Source organism: Anomaloglossus baeobatrachus, chromosome 1 (assembly GCF_048569485.1).
Source record: "Anomaloglossus baeobatrachus isolate aAnoBae1 chromosome 1, aAnoBae1.hap1, whole genome shotgun sequence".
In the NCBI taxonomy this organism is placed as follows: domain Eukaryota; kingdom Metazoa; phylum Chordata; class Amphibia; order Anura; family Aromobatidae; genus Anomaloglossus; species Anomaloglossus baeobatrachus.
Window position 1 is genome coordinate 881,601,097 of NC_134353.1, and position 21,966 is coordinate 881,623,062.

General features: G+C 42.7%; 2 protein-coding genes across 3 annotated transcripts in view; one reads left to right on the forward strand and one right to left on the reverse strand.

Moving 5' to 3' along the window:
• Positions 1-2,818: 2,818 nt before the first annotated feature.
• CDC20B (cell division cycle 20B) overlaps positions 2,819-21,966 on the forward strand; it is a 94,571-nt gene continuing 75,423 nt past the window's right edge. The window contains exons 1-2 of the mRNA XM_075342755.1: positions 2,819-2,960; positions 3,036-3,092. Coding sequence (XP_075198870.1) covers positions 2,898-2,960; positions 3,036-3,092 — 120 coding nt within the window. The 5' untranslated portion in view covers positions 2,819-2,897. The remainder of the gene's footprint in view (positions 2,961-3,035; positions 3,093-21,966) is intronic.
• GPX8 (glutathione peroxidase 8 (putative)) lies at positions 10,505-21,634 on the reverse strand. 2 transcript variants are annotated; one of them, XM_075342739.1, is made up of 3 exons: positions 21,398-21,634; positions 20,153-20,414; positions 10,505-14,926 (listed from the first exon to the last, which is right to left on the reverse strand). In XM_075342739.1, exons 1-3 carry the CDS (start codon positions 21,602-21,604, stop codon positions 14,763-14,765), a joined length of 633 nt encoding a protein of 210 aa, XP_075198854.1. In that variant the 5' UTR covers positions 21,605-21,634; the 3' UTR covers positions 10,505-14,762. The 2 variants fall into 2 exon arrangements, with proteins under 2 accessions (XP_075198854.1, XP_075198858.1); XM_075342743.1 differs by lacking the exon at positions 20,153-20,414 and having other exon boundaries at positions 14,776-14,926.

The window sequence follows — 21,966 nt, forward strand, 5'->3', positions numbered from 1 at the left end:
TTGCCGTGAAAAGGAAAATCATTATACCGGGTTATTTTTTACACCACAATATATGCCACAAAAAACAAAACACAAAATACGATGGCGAAAGTACATTTCATATTTTTCCTAGCATTTAGTTAAAGGTAAAGGTGTCATTCAAAACTCACAACTCGTCCCACAAAAAAGTAAGACTTCATATGTTAATGGAGAAATCTTGATAGATTAGGAGTAAAAAGTAAAAAAAAAATGATTTAAAGGGAACCCGTCACCAGGTTTTAACACCTAAACTGAGAGTAGCATAACATAGGGGCAGAGATCCTGATTCCAGAGATGTGTCACTTACTGGGCTCCTTAGTGTAGTTTTGACAAAATCACAGTTTAATCAGCAGCAGATTATCATTACAGGATTACTTGACATGCTGCAGGTAGTCCAGCATATTCATAAGCTCTGTATAACTGCGAGATCTCCAGCAGAGAAAACATTAATTTTATCAAAATGACAGTAAACAGCTCAGTAAGTGCCACATCACTGGAATCAGGGTCTCTGTCTCTACATTATGCTGCTCTGAGATGGGAAAGCAAAAACCTGGTGCCAGATTCCCTTTAAAGGACTTCTCTACTACTGGACAGCCTCTTATTAGCTTTACTGCACATCACAAAACCCAAAACGTTTTATTCTTTACCCCAAGATTCCTTTGATATCAGCACTGTGTTCCTGCACACTGCAGCCAATCATCACCCGCAGAGGTTCGATGGCAAAAAAAAGTATCTGACTGCCTAGTCATACATTGCCAACCTTGCAGGAACAGCGCCATTCTGAGGGTTAAGAAGCTATAAAGGTTTTTTTTAAATTTTGTGAGGCAAACCTATTGAGATATTGTTGTCCACTAGTGTCCATCTGCACTCAGATGGGGGAACAAAATCCAGGTGACAGATTTTCTTTTCTTTAAAGGGAACCTGTGCAGTCCCCTCTGCCCTCCAACCCAGCAGCATTGATCCCTGTATGGCCAAATTCCTCCCTAACCCGCCCTGTATAACGCTATTCACTAATATGAATGTTTAAAAAAATGGAAACTTTATGCGTATGATTAGTCAAGTCACTATTTACCATAGGGACAGCGAGGGTTTTTTTGTTTTTTTTTTTAAAACATTCATATTAGTGAATAGCATTATACAAGGCTGGATAGGCAGGGAATTTGGGCATACAGGGATCAATACTGCTGAGTTGGAGAGCAGAGGGGACCCGACAGGATCCCTGGATAATAATAATAATAATAATAATAATAATAATAATAATAATAAAAAATAAAAATAATAATAGTAAATATAATAATAATACATAATCATAAAATAATAATAGTAAATAATAAGAATAATACAAAAAAATGATAAATACTAATAATAAAGCTATTAAATAATATAATAATAGTAAATAATAATAATAATGGTAACTAATAATAATAATCAAAAATAATAATAATTGTAATAAATGTTAATGTTAATGATAATAAATAATAAAAATAAATACTAATGGTAATAATACAAATTAATAATGATTATTAATAATAACAACAACTAATAATGGTAACATAATAAGAAGAAATAATAATAATAAATATGACTAATAATGTTAATAAATAATACAAATAAATACTAATGGTAATAATAATATAAAATAATATTGATGTTTATTATTATTATTATTATTAATAATAATAATAACAAATCATAAAATAATAATAGTAAATATAATAATAATACATAATAAAAAATAATAATAGTAAATAATAATAATAATACAAAAATTATGATAAATACTAATAATAATGCTGTTAAATAATAACATAATAATGGTAAATAATAATAATACATAATAATGGTAACTAATAATAATAATCAAAAATAATAATAATTGTAATAAATATTAATGATAATAAATAATAAAAATAAATACTAATGGTAATAATACAAATTAATGTTGTTTATTATTAATAATAATAATAATAATAATAATGGTAACTAATAATAATAAGAAATAATAATAATGGTAATTAATATGAATAATAATGTTAATAAATAATAAAAATAAATACTAATGGTAATAATAATACAAAATAATATTGATGTTTATTATTATTATTAATAATAATAATAATAATAATAATAATAATAATAATAATAATAATAATAATAAAAACAATAATATAAATGAATAATGATATTTAATAATAATAATAATAATAATAATAATAATAATAATAATAATAATAATAATAATAATTTTAAACCTCCCATACATTCTTTCTTCTCGCTGTGTCACTAAGTGCACATGCTAATATTACTGTGGTAGTAAAGTAACAATGAGCAGCAGATAATATATACTGTAATACACTGTAGACAGCACATCCAGTCCGTGCACTGCGCATGTGTACTCTCAGCAGTCCCTTCTACAATCCCTCAGGATGGTATTGGCAGTTTCCCTGGCACGTTTGGTAACCATAGCCCCGCTGCCCGCCCGTCCGCCCGCCGGTGCCGTTGTCAGTTGCCTCTCTGGCGCTCCAGTAGCCGCGGCCGGGACACTGAGCAGCGCTCACAGTCGGGGAAGCGCTGACAGAAGGGAATCCCTCGCAGTGATGTCACAGAGCTCCACCAATCAGATGACTGAAGCTGCGGTTCACGCTTCCCCCCTGCTCTCTATAGACTCTTCAGACTACAGGGATTCCCTCCCGTGACGTCACGGATAGAACGTTTCCTCTCCAGGCTCCAAACTCTTCCAACCAATCAGAGCGCAGCACAGGTGATTCCCGCTCCATCCGCCGCCGGGGCTCTACCTTTATATAGGAGAATGGTCCCCATGGGAGCATCACTGTCTACAGAAGGGCTGAGGCACGGGAGGAGCAGCACATGCAGGCACGATGGAGTGGAAGCTGGAGAGACTGGCATGCCCTAGAATCAGGACAGATGAGCATGTGATGTGGGTAAGAGTGCCGGAGCTTCTCATCAGGGGGAGTCTGGAGGTTTGGGATAAGATTAATTTATCTTTGTTTTCTTAGGAAAGTATCATGAAGACTCTTGGGAAAAACTTCAGAAAAGGTCAGAAAAGGAATAAGGTCAGTGCGGAGCAGTCACCTGTAAAGATAGGGAGGGGATCATACAGGGCACTGACTGCGGTCACATCTAAAGGGGCACCTGTCACGTGTCCACCTACTTAATACTGGTCATTCTCTACCAATGTCTCTAATTAGGTCTCTTTAGGGGAGGACATATTATTGGTGCAGCCTGTGCACAAGAGCCCAAGAGGTCAGGGGGTCCATGTCTACCTCCAAAGCAGGGCCCATATACTGTTCTTGCACAGGCCCCCTCTTCCGTCTGTGTCCACCAGTGGGTCTCTTGTACCCATCCTCAGTTACTGTATTATCCTTCAGAGCTGCATTCATAATTCAGAAGACTTCAGAGCTGATCGCCAGCCCTGGAGGGATCGATTCTTTTATGATTTCTCTGAAGTGACATTATTCTGGGGTAAATATAAATAACTGGGTGACATTTCACACCAAATTACTGATGAATCAATCTCCAGGTTCTTACTGGCCTGTGGATACCTAATATCTGCAGTCCCCCCCACCCCCCCATATATTTTTATACTTTTTTATTGAAATCATGAAAAAGTTAAACAATCCAAATATTATGGCCCCGGAGGGCCTGGTTTGTCACCATTTCCTTCCACCACGTGCCAAAATATTTGGATTTTTTTAACCTTTTCATGATTTCAATAAAGCAGAATAGCTTGTTACCCAGAAGCTGGATCACGTCTCCATCTTTCTACAGCACAAGTATAGGACAGACACTATATTTGAATGGTGAGCCGGCATTCATTCCTATATATATATATATATATTTAAATATAGATATATGTATCTCCTAAAATGTAGAATGCACAGTGTCTTGACAACTGTTGCAATACCAAACAACAGAATTGTGAATGCTGCTCTGGAGTATAATACATCTCAAGATGATTAATGCAATGTATTTACAAAGCTACTGAACTGAACTTTAGATGTAAATTATATCTAGATATGGGCAGTATCATTGGGGATTTAGCCCTTATACAACCAGATAGTTAATTTTTTGACATTGAGCTCATTCATCATCACACTGTAGAATCACTCACTGGCATACCAACCATCAGTATATATAAAATACGTCCTATCTTGATGTGTCTGTACTAAAAGCAATATAAAGTGGTAATAAAACATAGTTACATAGGTTGAAAAAAGACCTAAGTCAACCTTAAATCTCTCTAAGATGTGGAAACTGATGAAATGATGGATGATTTGTGCAGTGAGGTGGGTGAGATGGAGCAGTGAGGCAGTGCATTGCTAGCTGGCTGTTGTGACCTGATAGCACAGCTGCTGGATGCCCTCCACACTGCTGTGTCTGAGAACTTCCATTGAAAGACTTATTTCGCCATCTAGTGGAATGTTTTTGTAATTGCATGAATAGCCATTGCTGAGCATGTCATTTTTTTGGGATTCTTCCTGGGACTTGAACTCTCAACCTCTACAATCAGGCTGAGACATTTCATTGAAGATACCAATATACCTGTTTCGGGTAGGCAGTGTATTTTTAGCTGGCTGCTTGTCATAGTATTCAGCAGTCGCTAGTACCCTGCCACCAGCAACAGAGATAACAGATCGCTTCCAGTACTTAGTGCATTGGGTATATTCATTGTGTGTGGATGGAAGGCAGTGTAATGTTAGCTGGTCTGATGCTGAATATACCGGTTAACTTGCATCTGCCCCCTTTCTGCATGCCCGCTCACCTATCCGTAAGTATCAAACACTGTAATTTGCGCCAAATCTCTAGTGCAGTCACTTCAGCTCTGCTGCTACATATTCATCAAATGTCACATTGATAAATTTGGCACCAAATAAGGGCTCATTCAGATATCTGTGCACACTGGTACAATCTTGGGCCACAATGCACGGACTGGCATGACAGCTAATATTTCTATGAGTCTGTGGTGTTTGGGTCAGGGGAAGTCCTGGCCGGTCCCTGCATTATGGCCCAATATCAGAATAATCTGTATTGACATTTGAATGAGCTCTAAGTAAGCTCCTTTACACACTGCAACATCGCTAGCGACATCAACGGTTTTGTGACGTAATAGCGACCTCCCCAGCGACATTGCAGTGTGTGACACGCATCAGTAATCTGGCCCCCGCTGTGAGGTCGCTGATTGCTACAAATCCTTCAGGACCTTTTTTTGGTCCTTTGTTTCCCGCTGCGCAGCATGCATTGGTGTGTTTGACACCGTTACAACGACATTGTTAGCGACTTAGAACCCGGCCCGTAGGCGTGCTATAGCGTTCCCTTTCCCCTCCGCCTTACCACCAATTGGTGGTCGCTGTTGCATTCTGATTGGGCGGCTTTCACTGAAAAGAAGGCAACTTTAGCGCTTCCGTCCTTTGTTTCAAAGCTACCTTGTTCCTGAGCGTGCTGGTTTGCGGATCATTACAGAGTTCTCCAGTCTGCAATACTATAAAGCCTATACGGTAAGCATCATTTGATTGAAGCTGTATTGATGCTGTATAGATAAACCAGTGTGGAGTCGCTGCACAGAGAACTCTACAAAGAACCGCTAAGCAACCGAAGCTCAGGAACAAAGGATATACAAGCGCGACTTTTGCCAATCTTCCAAGCTCGGGTTCGCCAATAAGAACGCACTAGCGATCACCAATCGGAGCTGAGGGGGCGTGTAAAAAGGACACCTAGGTGGCTTCAGCGCCAAACACCACGCCCCTAACATAGGTGTCAGTCGTCAAATAGCTGCTGTGTGACACGTCCCCAACTGTTATGGACAAGATTATGAACTATTATGAGTATATAAGAGTTATATGAAGATATAAAAAAAAAAACAGGATTTAAGATGGTGTTTGAACTGTACCACACATATATCTCTTTTTCAGACATAAGACTCAGACAGTCTGAATCTTGTGACAAGTGAATCATGCTGACATAGCTTAAAAAAATGAGGAACCAAGCACATTACAGTATATTCCATATCACAGAATAAGCTCTATGATAGATTACCTAATAGGAGATGTGTTACGTATTATTGGCTCCTAGCCAATAATTCCCTTTAAATGTATTGTCCACTTCCGTATTAAACAGTCATTATTTTCTATGCAGATCCGTGTCATGTCTCTGGTCTGTGTATGAAAGAATAGTATGCATGCTACTACCAAATGACTCATAATTTGGAATGCAGACAGGGTTAAGGTAGATGCACGATTAGATTGCATCACTGCAAATGTATGGCCCGCCTTGACACAACGACCAGCGAGGTCGTTCTGCAGGTCAGTATCGCTGCTGCATCGTTGGCCAGATCTGCCTGCTTGACAGCTCACCAGCGACTGTTTAGAGACTTTTCAGCGATCCCGGCCAGGTCGGGATCGCTGGTGAGATTGCTAGAAAGTCTCAGTGTGTAAAGGAGCCTTATGCTGGGTTTACACACTGAGACTTTCTAGCGATCCAACCTGCGATCTCAACCTAGCCGGGATCGCTACAAAGTCTCTGGTGAGCGGTCAAACAGGCAGACCTGGCCAACGACCTAACAGCGATCCGGACCTGCAGAGCGACTAGCTGGTCGTTGGGGACAGCAGGTGAACTTCACCCGACTTCATTTAATGCCGCGCGGCTCTGTGTGCCGTGTAAATAAATAAATAATTAAAAAATCCGGCGTGCGGTCCCCCCCTATTTTAATACCAGCCAGATAAAGCCATACGGCTGCAGGCTGGTATTCTCAGGATGGGGAGCCCCACGTTATGGGGAGCCCCCCAGCCTAACAATATCAGTCAGCAGCCGCCCAGAATTGCCGCATACATTAGATGCGACAGTTCTGGGACTGTACCCGGCTCTTCCCGATTTGCCCTGGTGCGTTGGCAAATCGGGGTAATAAGGAGTTATTGGCAGCCAATAGTCCTAGATTAATCATGTCAGGCGTCTCCCCGAGATTCCTTCCATGATTAATCTGTAAGTGACAGTAAAAAAACACACACACCCGAAAAATCCTTTATTAGAAATTAAAAACACAAACACATTCCCTCATCACCAATTTATTACCCACAACAAAGCCCTCCTTGTCCGGCGTACTCCACGGTCCTCCAGCGTCGCATCCAGCTCTGCTGCATGCAGGTGACAGGAGCAGCAGAAGACACAGCCGCTCCTGTCACCTGCACGCAGCTAATGAAGAGAGCCGTGTGATCGGCTGAGCTGTCACTGAGGTTACCTGGATCCAGCGGTGGCCGCGGGTAACCTCAGTGACAGCTCAGCTGATCGCGCTACTCACCTCATTTGCTGCATGGAGCTGACCGGAGCGGCGGTGAGTACGGGCTATGAGCTGCCAATAACTCCTTATTACCCCGATTTGCCAACGCACCAGGGCAAATCGGGAAGAGCCGGGTACAGTCCCAGAACTGTCGCATCTAATGTATGCGGCAATTCTGGGCGGCTGTTGGCTGATATTGTTAGGCTGGGGGGCTCCCCATAACGTGGGGCTCCCCATCCTGAGAATACCAGCCTGCAGCCGTATGGCTTTATCTGGCTGGTATTAAAATAGGGGGAACCGCACGCCGGATTTTTTAATTATTTATTTATTTATTTTACTGCACAGTATAGACACGCCCACCGGCTGCTGTGATTGGGTGCAGTGACACAGCTGTCACTCAGCGTGTGGGCGTGTCTCACTGCAACCAATCACATTTGCCGGTGGGCGGGGAAAAGCAGGGAAGACGAGATTGTTTAATGAGCGGCCGGCTTTTTCAAAAAAGGAAAAGCCGCTGGAGCAGAGTGAACGCCGTGCAGCGCCGGTGATCGGGGATCGGTGAGTATGAGAGAGGGGGGGACACTTCAGTCACTCGGGGGATTAGCGTTCACCGGTGAATCCTTCACCGGTGACCGCTAATCAGGACGCTACACAGACAGAGCCGCGGAGTCGCTGCAAAGTCTTCACACACTGAAACTTTGTAGCGATGCATGCTGCACAGCGGGAAACAAAGGACCTAGGAATGGTCCTGAACGATTTGTAGCGATCACAACTTCACAGCAGGGGCCAGGTCGCTGATAGGTTTCACACACTGCAATGTCGCTGGGGAGGTCGCTGTAACGTCACAAAACCGGTGACGTTACAGCGATGTCGTTTGCGATGTTGCAGTGTGTAAACCCAGCTTTAAAGCTGGGTTTACACACTGCAACATCTCAAACGACATCGCTGTAACGTCACCGGTTTTGTGACGCAATAGCGATGTTGTTTGCGATGTTGCAGTGTGTGAAACCTATCAGCGACCCGGCCCCTGCTGTGAAGTTGTAATCGTTACAAATCGTTCAGGACCATTCCTAGGTCCTTTGTTTCCCGCTGTGCAGCATGAAGTTTCAGTGTGTGAAGACTTTGCAGCGACTTTGATAGCAACTTCCCTTTCAAAAGGCTGCTTATCAACGTCCCCAACAACCAGCTAGGTCGCTCTGCAGGTCCGGATCGCTGTTGAGTTGTTGGCCAGGTTTGCCTGTTTGAACGCTCACCAGCGACTTAGCAGAGACTTAGGGAGGTCGCTATTGCGTCACCAAACCGGTGACGTTACAGCGATGTCCTTTGCGATGTTGCAGTGTGTAAACCCAGCTTTAGTCTGTGCAACTTTTTAAGAATGGTCGTAAACTTTCAACTATTAGATAAGAGCCAATGTGTGGAATGTTGCATGGAACCTCCCCAGAGTATCCCTTTAAGTTTTGTCACAGGCACTAACAATGGTGTAATAAATAGCGCACAACATTGGTGAATTTGGTGTAGGAGTTTCCAAAATGAAGATGGTGTAATTTGCGCAAAAATACTGAAACAAAAATCACAAGAATAAATATTTACCTATATAGTATAATAAAGAATGATTTATTCTTCCGGCACATTAGACACTCATTTCTGATTAGAGTACACTACTATAATGTTTGATACTTGAGGGCTAACGGCTCTGGTTCTCCCGCATTAGGTAGCACAAAGAGGCTTCAGCTTTATTTTAAAAGTTTTTTTGGTTTTACAAAATCCTGGTCCCTTGGCTGCAATTTGCTAAAAAATGCTTTATTAATTCTCCCTGGGTCAAGCGCTGAGTCTCCGTCGCTGCTCCCAGTGTCTGTTATGGTGTGCAACGCTGATGTCACGTCAACAGCACTGCAGCCACTGTGTGCACTTAGCTATTGGCTGGAGTGCTGTCAACACAATGTCAGCGCTGCAGACAACAAGAGACAGTGGGTGAAGCAGCGTAGACTCAGCATTGGACCTGAGGAGAGCGAGTTTTAATTTCTAAACAAACTAAGCCCAAGGACAGGGATTTTCCAAAACCAGAAACCTTCCTTTAATTGGAATCTATCAGCAGCTTTTTGCTACCTCACCTGAAAGCAGCATGATGTAGGCAAACAGATCCTGAATCCAACAATGTATCACTTAGATTACTGGCTTCAACCGATCTGACACAATCAGAATTTTTAGATTCAGCCATGTAGCAGAGCTGAGAGAGCTGTCCCCGCTCACACCAAGTTCTCAATAGAGATTGTACATTGACTGTGAGGTGCCAATCAGAGCAGGGGGCATGCTGGACTGCCGTGTGTCTGACATTGTAGTCTCAGCAATGATAAGTGCTGCTGGTTAAACAAACATAGCAGATAAACAATGGATCGGACTGTGACAAGACAGGCATCCCTGGATTTTCTGTATTAATCCTTGTAGAATGCTGTCTTCAGCTTACATAGCAAAAACCCGCTGACAGATTCCCTTTAAAGGGAACCTGTCAGCAGATTTGGGGCCTATAAGCTGCGGCCACCACCAGTGGGTTTTTATATACAGCATTCTAACATGCTGTATATAAGAGCCCAGGCCGCTTTGTAGAACGTAAAAATAACTTTATAATACCTAAACGGTTGGTGTGGTGGAGTTGGGTCAGATTGGTGCCTCCGTTCTCTGGTGCTGGAGCCTCCTCTTTCGGACATCTTTGTCCTCCTTCTGAAGCCTGGGTGCAAGACGCGTCCTATGTCATACATACTCGCCGGTCCCTTTGAGGCGCACTGCAATACTTTGATCTGCCCTATTCAGGGCAGACCAAAGTACACCTGCGCAGGACCTCAACGCCGGCGAGTGTGGATGACGTAGGACGTGTCATGCACCCCGACTTCAGTAGAAGGACGACAAAAATGGCCGACAGAGGAGGCGCCGGCACCGGAGAATGAAGACGCCCATATGACCCAATTCCATCGCAGTGACTGTTTAGGTGCATATTATAAAGGGATTTTTATATTCTACACAGCGGCCTGGGCTCTTATATACAGCATGTTAGAATACTGTATATAAGAGCCCACTGGTGGTGGCCGCAGCTTATAGGCCCCAAATCTGCTGAGAGATTCCCATTAAGTGATGTACCCTTTTTCGTATAGGTATAATAGATATCCTATCTTTGTGTCTACAGCTCCAAGGCCGACCTATCTGTGTCCATGTTTACGTGTTGTCGGATCCTGCAGTCCCGCTACTTCCGTCTATGCCATATTTTAGGGCTCAGATAGAAGTGAGCAGGACAGGCACAGGGTTATGGATTATTATCTTTGTTAATATTGGATTGTATATTTTAGGAATAGTCTAGAAATGGCTTCTTTAGTTTGCGCTTCATGTTTTGTGTCTGTGGATGTTCAATTCGCAGCCAATCCAGGAAACGCAGAATAAAGAGCGCAAATTGTATGTGTGGTGATTAGGCAGTGTATTGTTAGTTAGCTGTGGTGGGCATATCAGCTGCTACGTACGCTGCCACATCAGCACATGTCATAGTCACCGGATGTTTGGAATTAGGGGGTAAGGTCAGACGTAGCTGCCCAAGTAACTTCTGTAAAATCGGGTTCTCTAATTTCAACTTTTTCTACAAAAAATGATTAAAAATTACCCAATCAGTTGGTATTTGCCCTCCCGGGGGTTAATCACAGAGTCTCCACCACTGATGTATTTATTGTGTATAGACCGCAGTGGTGACATCACATCTAACGCCCTGCAGTCAATCACCAGAAGGTAACCGGAGGAGCTACTGAGCTCAGTGATTGCCTGCAGCGGTGATGTGAGCTATCTCTGTGCCGCCTAAAACACAGAGATGGAGCAGAGGAGGTCGAGTACCATCTGTCTTTACTGGATTCGTTTGGGTTCCACTTTTCTAAAAATGGGAAAACTCCCTTTATTACATTAGAATGTGTTTTATGCAAAAATATTTTTTGAATTTAATGACAATTATATTACTTTGATTTCCAAATCCTCAGCCAATTACTGACGTATTACCAATTTATGTTGCATCGTACTAATAGAAGGGCTCATCCAGACAAGCGCATGTTTGGTCTGTATTCTGTACAAGCATCTAAGGGACCATACACAGACAGCACACAGACAATGCCGATGAATGGGCTCATACAAAATCACTGGGGGCATAAAGAAAAACAATGCTATACACACACACCTTCCATTTTTTAATAGATCTATTCCATTGATTACATAGTAAACTGTATTGGCCTTTTATTATTATTATTTTTTTTTTTTAATTGGTTAGGTCATATGGATGTCAAAAACCGACGTACTGATGAAAATGTGATTTTTTTAAATGCTCACCTAAATCCGGTCTGTGGGGGACGATCGTCCATACTGATTCCGTCCTTAAGAGAATGATTTTTCATACCCTCTTTTGTACTCAGCCGAGTACATGAAAAATTGTCCGTTTTTCAGAGAAAAACCAGACAATTTTCCATTTAGAAAAAAACTGATGACTTTTACCTCTCAAGGTGTTCTGTACAGCGACTGTTTTATATATCACCAATTAAGAAAGGCAAACATTTTCCATCATTACAATGGATCCATTTAAATCAGACACCATACTCTTGATGCCTGTTTTGATCCACTCCAACCCTTAAAGTGAATAAGTGGGTTAAAAAAGTGGGACCATTTTAAAAGTGGATCAGAACAGCGCATGCTGCGTTTTTGTTTACACACTGATGGTTAAAAATGTTTACTTGCATTGCTACTTTGTGCTGACCGTGTGTACAGACATCATATCTGTCCATGACACCTTGTAGATAGCCATGATAGTTGGGAGCTCTTTGCACAGATTTTTGGATTTGCTTTATGATTTTAGAATCTAATGGATGACTAGATCCCATTGTTTTGAGTCTTCAAAAAATGAACAGGACACAGGTGCCCTCATTATCTCCTGCCTGGACTACTGCAACCTCCTGCTCTGTGCCCTCCCTCCCAACACTCTTGCCCCCTCCAATCTATCCTAAACTCTGCTGCCCGATTAATCAACCTCCCCCCTTGCTATTCCCTGGCCTCACCACTCTGTCAATCCCTTCACTGGCTTCCCATTGCCCAAAGACTCCAGTTCAAAACACTAACCATGACATACAAAGCCATCCACAACCTGTCTCCTCTATACACCTGTGATTTAGTCTCTCGGTACCTACCTGCACGCAACCTCAGATCCTCACAAGATCTCCTTCTTTACTCCCCTTGCATCTCCTCTTCCCACAATCGCATACAAGATTTCTCCCGCGCCTCCCCCATACTCTGGAATGCTCTACCCCAGCATATCAGACTCCCAGCTACCAAGGAAAGTTCAAAAGGAACCTGAAGACCCATCTCTTCCGACAAGCCTTCAACCTACAATAGCCCTCAGTCCAGTACACCACTGCGCAACCAGCTCTGTCCTCACCAACTGTATCCTCACCCATCCCCTGTAGACTGTGAGCCCTCACGAGCAGGGTCCTCTCTCCTCCTGTGCCAATCTATGACTTGTACTGTTCATGATTGTTGTACTTGTTTTTATGTATACCCTTTTCACTTGTAAAGCACCATGGAATAAATGGCGCTATAATAATAAATAATAATAATAATAATGTTTCAGTCCTAAAATACTGGACCTTCATCAGTGTGCATAATAAAGTTCACTGTGGCTTAAGTAGTTGTCGCTAGGAGGAAGGCTGCGGTATCCACCGGTGTGTCAGGGAAGCGAACTACTTAAACCAACTACTTTAGGTGGATACCGCAGTCTTCTCCAAGCACCAACTACTTAAGCCACAGTGAACTTTATTATTCACACTGATGAAGGACAGATATTTTAGGACTGAAATGTCTGTGCTCTGTTCCCTTTTTGATGACTCTTTAATAAATTTACACCAATTCTTCATCACTTTGAGTGCCAAGTGTCTTACTCATTGTTTCCAAGGGATTAGATCCTACTTGTGCACCACACCAGAAGTGACTTGGTTATTTTCCATAGATCCCATTGTTTGTGATGGGATCATTCTCACCATTTTGGCACCTCAGTTTTAGTACCTGACAGGTCCAGGTGTTGGTACATGGACCCTATCAAAATGTTTAAAATTGTCTAAATAAGGCCACATATGCCACAATTATGGCTTAACGAAGAATGCACTAAAAGTAAGTTATGTTACGGAGATCAGTGGCATAATATATGGCTATGTTCACATGTTGTGGTTATATTATGTTATTTATGTTGATTTTTGTTGCTAAAATGTCATGAACAATGAGTCAATTTTTCAGCAGTTTTGCAACAAAAAGCACAATGTGACTACAATAATACTCACAGCCTAATAAGATGCATATTACCGCCAAATATTACCATATATTATGTTCACAAAGCTACACGTACAACATAAAATCCCCTCCACTCTCAGTTTACTATAAGACAGCAATGACATCATATCGACAAGTGACCACTGGAGCTAGTCACTCAACTAATGAGGCAAGTGATTGGCTGCAGTGGTCTGTTTGTCAATGTGACATTATTGTCATCACAGACTGGTAAGAGTCATTGGAGTGCCAGTGCTGGAACAGTGGGGAATTTAACAGAAAAGCAATACTTTGTATATTAATTTTTGGTTTTGCCCATCTCTGCCTTTTTATTGTTGAGCCCTGATAATTCTTTTAAAGTGGACCTTTCACAGAATTTTTTTTAATTTAAAATAAAACATTTCCTAATAGCCACCGCTCCACTGATTCGGGAACAGTTTTTCTTTTTCCTCTGGGCCCCTCAGTTCCTAAGTTATGCTGTATAGTAATAAAAATGCATATTTTCACTTCAACTAAGTGGGCGTATACCACAGAACTCCTCTGTGGGCGTTGGCTTTTTCTGATGCTGGCCAATCAAAACACGGCTCCTCCCACAGAGAAGTTCTGTAATACACTTCCAACTGACTTATAGGAAAATGTACATCTTTAATACCGGGGGACATAACTTTGGAACGGAGGGGCACAGAAGATAAAGAACAACTGTTAAGGAATCAGTGGAGTTGTGGAAATTTGTAGAGGTACTCATTTTGTATTTAAAAAAACAAGTAAAGTTTCCCTTTAAGCCCTGTAGATACATTTTAACATGAAAAAATATACAAAAAACTAATGTTTACATAATCTCAATATAATTTTCTCTCACAACCAGTATTTAATATTTCTGCACAGGCAAACAAGTGTAGTTAAAGGTCTTCATAGTGCAGTATCACATCCCACACCCCAAAAGTGGCATATCTCATTTCTTGAACAAAAGACATGGGACGTATTTTTGAACAGGATTTTCAAAATATAAAATGTCATATTTCTAAGGAATGCAAAATATAAAAAAGTCACAGAAATTAAAATAAAATAAAAAAAAAAATGTAAGTCCCATCTAGGATTTTTTATGCTAACAGTCCGGCCTTAGGTGACTTCAAAGGTCTTCCTTTTTCCTCTTAATGATTTCTCTTACAATAGAAGCCACATCTTCTCGTATATTTTCCACAGGATCCTCAGGTCTCCAGGTTTTCAGGACTTGACCTTGAGGGTTGACCAAATATTTCCAAAAGTTCCATCTTGGTTCTTTCTTAGTTGAATCTAAATTTAAATAAATATAACCCATTATTTATGGAATTGGGTTATTTTGGCTTTCAAATTCGTAGTGAATCTATTCTAACAATACTTATGGCCAATTAAAGAAGAAAACTATAAAAATGTTATTCTTTTCTGCAGCAATATTTATGTAGAAATTGTATGCGACTCATACAATTCCGTGACACTTTCTTGTCCCTAACAGAGGTTTTTATGGATGCCATACCACTACATATCATACTACAGAGGTGTCCTCTGCCAAAAATAATGATCCTACAGGTAATCCAGTGCCCAATGGAAACACTTTGTTGTTAAACAGGGTGATGGCAGGTTCATAACAAGGGCTTCCATGTGCCACGGGGTCTGTGCTGATGACATTCCCACTCGTATGAGTTCTTAGGCCCCGTGTACATGTTGACTATTTGGTGAGTTTTTTACCTCAGTATTTGTAGTCAAAACCAGGAATGGATGAAAAATTCAGAAGTGGAGACGTGTTTCCATTATACTTTTCTTCTTATTGTTCCACTTCTGGTTTTGGCTTCCAAATATTGAGGTAAGAATTCACCAAATACTCAACGTGTGCACGCGGCCTAAGGAGGGAAGTCTGCAGTACCAACTATAAGGCCACGTCCACATGTTAAGCAGAGGTGTATCTAGGCTTTCTGGCACCCGGGGCAAGAATCCTGTTTGGCGCCCCTCCCTCCCCCTGCCCCGCGGTTTGGGTGGTCGTCATGTGGCCGCTCATTCATTTATGATTTGCACATTTAGTCCTGTGCAGATGAGCTGCTCTTCCTAAGGCCTAGCACACACGGAGAAAAAAAAACAGAGCGAGTGGAATGCGATAAAATCACACATTCTACTTGGACCAATATTACTCTATGTGCCCGCTCCCATAAGCAATTGTTTTCTCAGCCCTATTCGGACCGAGAAAACAGTCACAGCAAGCTGTGAGTGTAATGTGAGCTTGTTTCACTCGCACCCATACAAGTCTATAAGGCGAAAGAAACATCGCACTGCACTTGTGTTACACCGGTGTACTGCGATTGCTGTGCGATTCTCGCATCAGCCGGCAATGGAGGAGTGAGGGAGAAAAATTCTGGCCCTTGCCTCCGCAGCGCCTGCCCTCCCCACTGCAGCTGTGGTCTGATCGGACCACAGTCGCATGACCCTCAGCTGCCGCTGTGCTGCGAGTGTGAGCCGAGTGTCATGTGAGGACTCGCAGTAATCCCCGTGTGGCTTCAGCCTAAAGGCCCTGTCACACACAGAGATAAATCTTTGGCAGATCTGTGGTTGCAGTGAAATCATGGACATATTGTTCCATTTGTACACAGCCACAAACCTGGCACTGATTGTCCACAATTTCACTGCAACCACAGATCTGCCGCAGATTTACCTCTGTGTGTGACAGGGCTTTAACTCTCTCAATCTTCATTGAAAAACAGAAGTAGAACGAGACGCTAATTGTCACATGACTAAATATGAGACTTACATATGAGTAGTGCAGCAATGTGATGACTGCTGGAAACAGCGAGCGGAGCTGAATCCTGACAGTGAGTATATTATATGTTGTTAGCATTCGGCTACAAAGCTTAATTTTAATTTTTTATGATGAAAGTCTGCAGTCACTCTAGGTGACTGCAGGCTTCTGAATTCTCACAAAGCATGCTCTGCACACTTTTAGGATTCTCCCATGCCAGTGGCAAGAGTGGAGGGTCATGTGAGCACAATTATGCCAAGTACTGCACATCCGCCTCATTGATTAGCATGGGAACAGATGTACAGTACCTGGCCGCGGCCACTATCAGAAGACAGAGCAGATCTGGAATTGAGCCTTCTAGCCGTCTGCTGCTGTCGTCGATATTTAAAGAGAACCTGTCAGGTGCAATATGGGTGCATATAGCTAATCCCTACCTAAGTGTCCCTATATACACCAGCATAGATAAAGAGATCTTTAGAAAAAGTATTTCTAAAGATGTTTTATCGTATGCGATGCTGCCATCACCACCTGACGCTGGATTTCGGTTCAGTGCGCATGATCCCGCAGTTTCAGTCATACGCACTATGAAGCCGGGTGTACGCGTCCTGGCTTCAAACTGAAGTAGTGCACGTGACTGAAACTCCGGGGTCATGTGCACTGAGCCGAAATCCAGCGTCAGGCGGCAACAGCAGCGGAGAGGTGAGTGAGATCATCCCCTGATGCCGCATATTCATTAGCATGTTGGCACACCCACAGGGGCCCACAGGGGCGTATTAACATGCTAATGGGGCTGACTAGCAAGGCAAGTAATGCCCTTGGGACTAGTCCCATCACTCATTAGCATATGATAACAGATCTTTAGAAATACCTTTTCTAAAGATCTCTTTATCTATGCTAATGTATACAAGGCCAGTTAGGCAGGGATTAGCAATATGCACCCAGAACTGCTTGTGTTCCTGGGTGCATATTGCACCTGACAGGTTCCCTTAAATCAGCCAATTGGCGAGAGTGCCAGGTGCCGGATCTCGGCCAATCAGACACACTGGCCATATACCGCACACAGCCATGATACACTGACTGTATACTGCACACAGCCATGACACACTGGCCATATACTGCACACAGCCATGACACACTGGCCCTATACTGCACACAGCCATGACACACTGGCCAGATACCGCACACAGCCATGACACACTGACCGTATAACGCACACAGCCATGATACACTGGCCATATACCGCACACAGCTCTGACACACTGGCCATATACCGCAAGCAGCCATGACACACTGGCCGTATACTGTACACAGCCGTGACACACTGGCTATATACCACACACAACTCTGACACACTTGCAGTATACAGCACATTGGACTCACACAATGGGCATATACTGCACATAGTCTTGACACACTGGTCATATTGTATACTGCACACGACACACACTGGCCATACACAGTTCACATGGATTGGACATACTGTATGCCGTACACAGCACTCACACCCTATACACAGCACTCACACACGCGACACACTGTATACAGCACTCACATACTGTATACAGCACTCATACGCCGTACACAGGACTCACACCCTGTACACAGCACTCACATGCGACATGCTGTATACACCACTCACATATCGTATACAGCACTCACATATCGTATACAGCACTCACATATCGTATACAGCACTCACATATCATATACAGCACTCACACACGCGACATGCTGTCTACAGCACTCACATACTGTATACAGCACTTACACGCTGTACACAGCACTCACACACCGTACACAGCACTCACACGCTGTACACAGCACTCACATGCGACACACTGTATACAGCACTCACATACCGTTTAGAGCACTCACATGCCTTACACAGCACTCACACACGCGACACGCTGTATACAGCACTCACATGCGACACACTGTATACAGCACTCACATACCGTTTAGAGCACTCACATGCCTTACACAGCACTCACACACGCGACACGCTGTACACAGCACTCACATGCGACACACTGTATACAGCACTCACATGCGACACACTGTATACAGCACTCACATACCGTTTAGAGCACTCACATGCCTTACACAGCACTCACACACGCGACACGCTGTATACAGCACTCACCCTTTATGCAGCACTCACAACCGGTATACAGCATTCACACACGCTATATACAGCACTCACAAAAGCCATACACAGCAGTCACATTCTGTATACAGCACTCACACCTTTTATACAGCACTCACACCTTTTATACAGCACTCACACCTTTTATACAGCACTCACACCTTCTATACAGCACTCACACCTTCTATACAGTACTCACTCCTATACAGCACTCACACCTTCTATACAGCACTCACTCCTTCTATACAACACTCACTCCTTCTATACAGCACTCACACACTGGACATATATAGCACACATACAATGAACATTAAAGTCACTAATACATCAGATATATGGTGATATACTGTATATTAGACATAAACACACTTAGCTCAGATATAAATATCTTCTGCTTAGTTGCCCCTGTAAGCTCAGGTGCAAACAATTTCCTCAATAACGCCCTCCTCCTGTAAGATGGAGGCAGCAGCCGGACACTAAGGGGTTAATGTGTGGCCAATCAGCGCTGGATTGATTCTCCTCTTCTGTCTCCTCTGCGGTGCTAGAGCCGAGCACACAGGCCTGAGTGCACAGGGCGGGAGGGTGACAAGCTGAGCACATGGCACTATGCATCACTGCCGTGCGGGCCCCTCCCCCATCACGCTGCAATCTGACAGGAGAAGTGCAGGAGCTAGAGGCAGGGGGAGGTCCCCCCCTCAGTGATGTCTGCCGCCCCTGTGTCACTGCACCGCTAGCATAAAGCTGCCGCCGGCCATGCAAATGATCACAGGGAGCCGTGCGCCACACTTTCTCTGACTCTGGCTGTCAGGTTGATTGCTGGACTCCGAGAATAACCGACTGCCACTATGGAGGGCGGTAATATACAGCCGCCGGGGAGACTCCCGGAGCGCTGCTTCAGGGAGCATGACAGCGCCCCCTGAGAGCTGCGCCCAGGGCAGATGCCCCACCAGCCCCCCCTAGATACGCCTCTGTGTTAAGTATTTGGGAAGGTTTTTTTTTACCTCAGTATTGATAGCCAAAACCAGGAGTGGAATAATCAGAGGAAAAGTATAATAGAAACACTTCTCTATTTATCACCCACTCCTGGTTTTGGCAACATATACTGAGGTAAAAAACTCCCCAGATACTCAACATGTGCACATGGCTTCTGTAGCCTTCCTTCCTTAGGCCACGTGCACATGTTGAATATTTGATCAGCTTTTTACCTCAGTATTTGTAACCAAAACCAGGAGTTGGTGATAAAATGAAGACATTGTGCTGGGTTTTTCTATTAAAATATTGTCCCACTCCTGGTTTTGGCTATAAATACTGAAGTAAAAAAGTCATCAAAAACTCAACGTGAGCACATGTTGAGTATCTGGGGAGTTTTTACCTCAGTAAAAAAGAGTGGGTGATAAATACAGCAGTGGTGCCCGTGTTTCTATTATACTTTTCCTCTGATTGTTCCACTCCTGGTTTTGGCTATAAAATCTGAGGTAAAAAACCCTCACCAAATACTCAACCTATGCACATGGCCTAATTCTCTCCCAAAGGGAAACCATGTCCCCAAAAAACCCAAGGTCCTATGTGGATATAAAAAAAAATAATGCAAACTTTTCCCCAAACTTACCTACAAGGAACCTGAACGCAGGTTCTGCCTCCGAGCCCAGAATCTTTATTTTGTTGAATATTGGGAATGTTACTCCATAGTTTCCTTTAGCAAAGGCATCTATTTCTTTATTTGAATTAGGCTCAGAATCCCCAAATTGATTGCAGGGGAAAGCGAGGACATTAAAGTGGGATGGCCCAAACTCCCTCTGTAGTTCTTGTAGCCCTCTGTAGTTTGCATCCGTGTGCTGACAGGCGCTCGCCACGTTTACAACCAGAGACGCCTGCAGGAGAAAAGAGCAAAAAAAATCACATTAAGGACCATAACTACATGGTCTGTATACCGAAGTCATGCATGGAGCCATAGTACAGGGCTGGTAACCCTGACACTGACTGCCAGATACACACGATTTTATGAGACGCATCTAGCTAACACGTTAATACTCCTCAGAAATGATAAGAAATAAAATATTTGCAAAAAAGATACAGATATACACTATATTTACCAGGGTGATACAGATATACACTATATACAGCAGTGTGATACAGATATACACTATATCCAGTAGTGTGAGCAGTGTGATACAGATATACACTATATCCAGCAGTGCAATACAGATCTATACTAGAGCAGGGTGATACAGATATACACTATATCCAGCAGTGTGATACAGATATACACTATATCCAGCAGTGTGATATAGATATACACTATATCCAGCAGAGTGATACAGATATACACTACATCCAGCAGTGCGATACAGATATACACTATATCCAGCAGTGTGATACAGATATACACTATATCCAGCAGTGTGATACAGATATATACTACATCCAGCAGTGTGATACAGATATACATTATATCCAGCATTTCGATACAGATATACACTATATCCAGCAATGCGATACAGATATACACTATATCCAGCAGTGCGATACAGATATACACTATATCCAGCAGTGCAATACAGATATACACTATATCTGGCAGTGTGATACAGATATACACTATATCCAGCAGTGTGATACAGATATCCACTATATCCAGCAGTGTGATATAGATATACACTATATACAGCAGTGTGATACAGATATACATGATATCCGGCAGTGTGATACAGATATACACAATATCCAGCAGTGTGATACAGATATACACTATATCTGGCAGTGTGATACAGATATACAATATATCCAGCAGTGCGATACAGATATACACTATATCCAGCAGGGTGATACATGCGGAGTCTGTGCTCTTACTCACTTTGCCTCTGTATTTGCTCAGTGATACCGTTCTCCCCTTGGAATCCTTCACTTCATAGGAGTAGAAATCTTTTCCTCTGGGTTTCAAGAATTTTAACTGTAAAATAAATAGAACCGCCGTGCATGCCACCATGGAGAAGAAGACGAGAAATACTTTAGCTTTTGGGGAAGAACATTTTAAGGGATAAGGAGGAGGCAGAGTCTCCATTTTGGAGATTTTGCAGGGAAGTTTCAGCAAGTCGCTGGAATGTAGCATTGGGAGGAGCGCAGTCTGTAACTGGAAACCAGATGCTTTCTCTGCCCACTGGAAGATATAGAGGAGGATCTGACACTGTGGACAGAAATTCACTGCCGGGCACAAGTCCTATAAAGCACCTTAGATTTTGTAGTAGTGCATTAGGTAGCTGTTGCCGTTAAGAACAGTCAGTCTTATGTTACAACAGCAGTTATTTTTTTTGCAAGTGATATAATAGATGAAGCTTTTGTCACAATATAACTACTCTAAATAAGAAAAATGCAAGAATAATTGAGAAAAACTTTGCAGCCTTGGAGGCCCACATAGCCATCTAT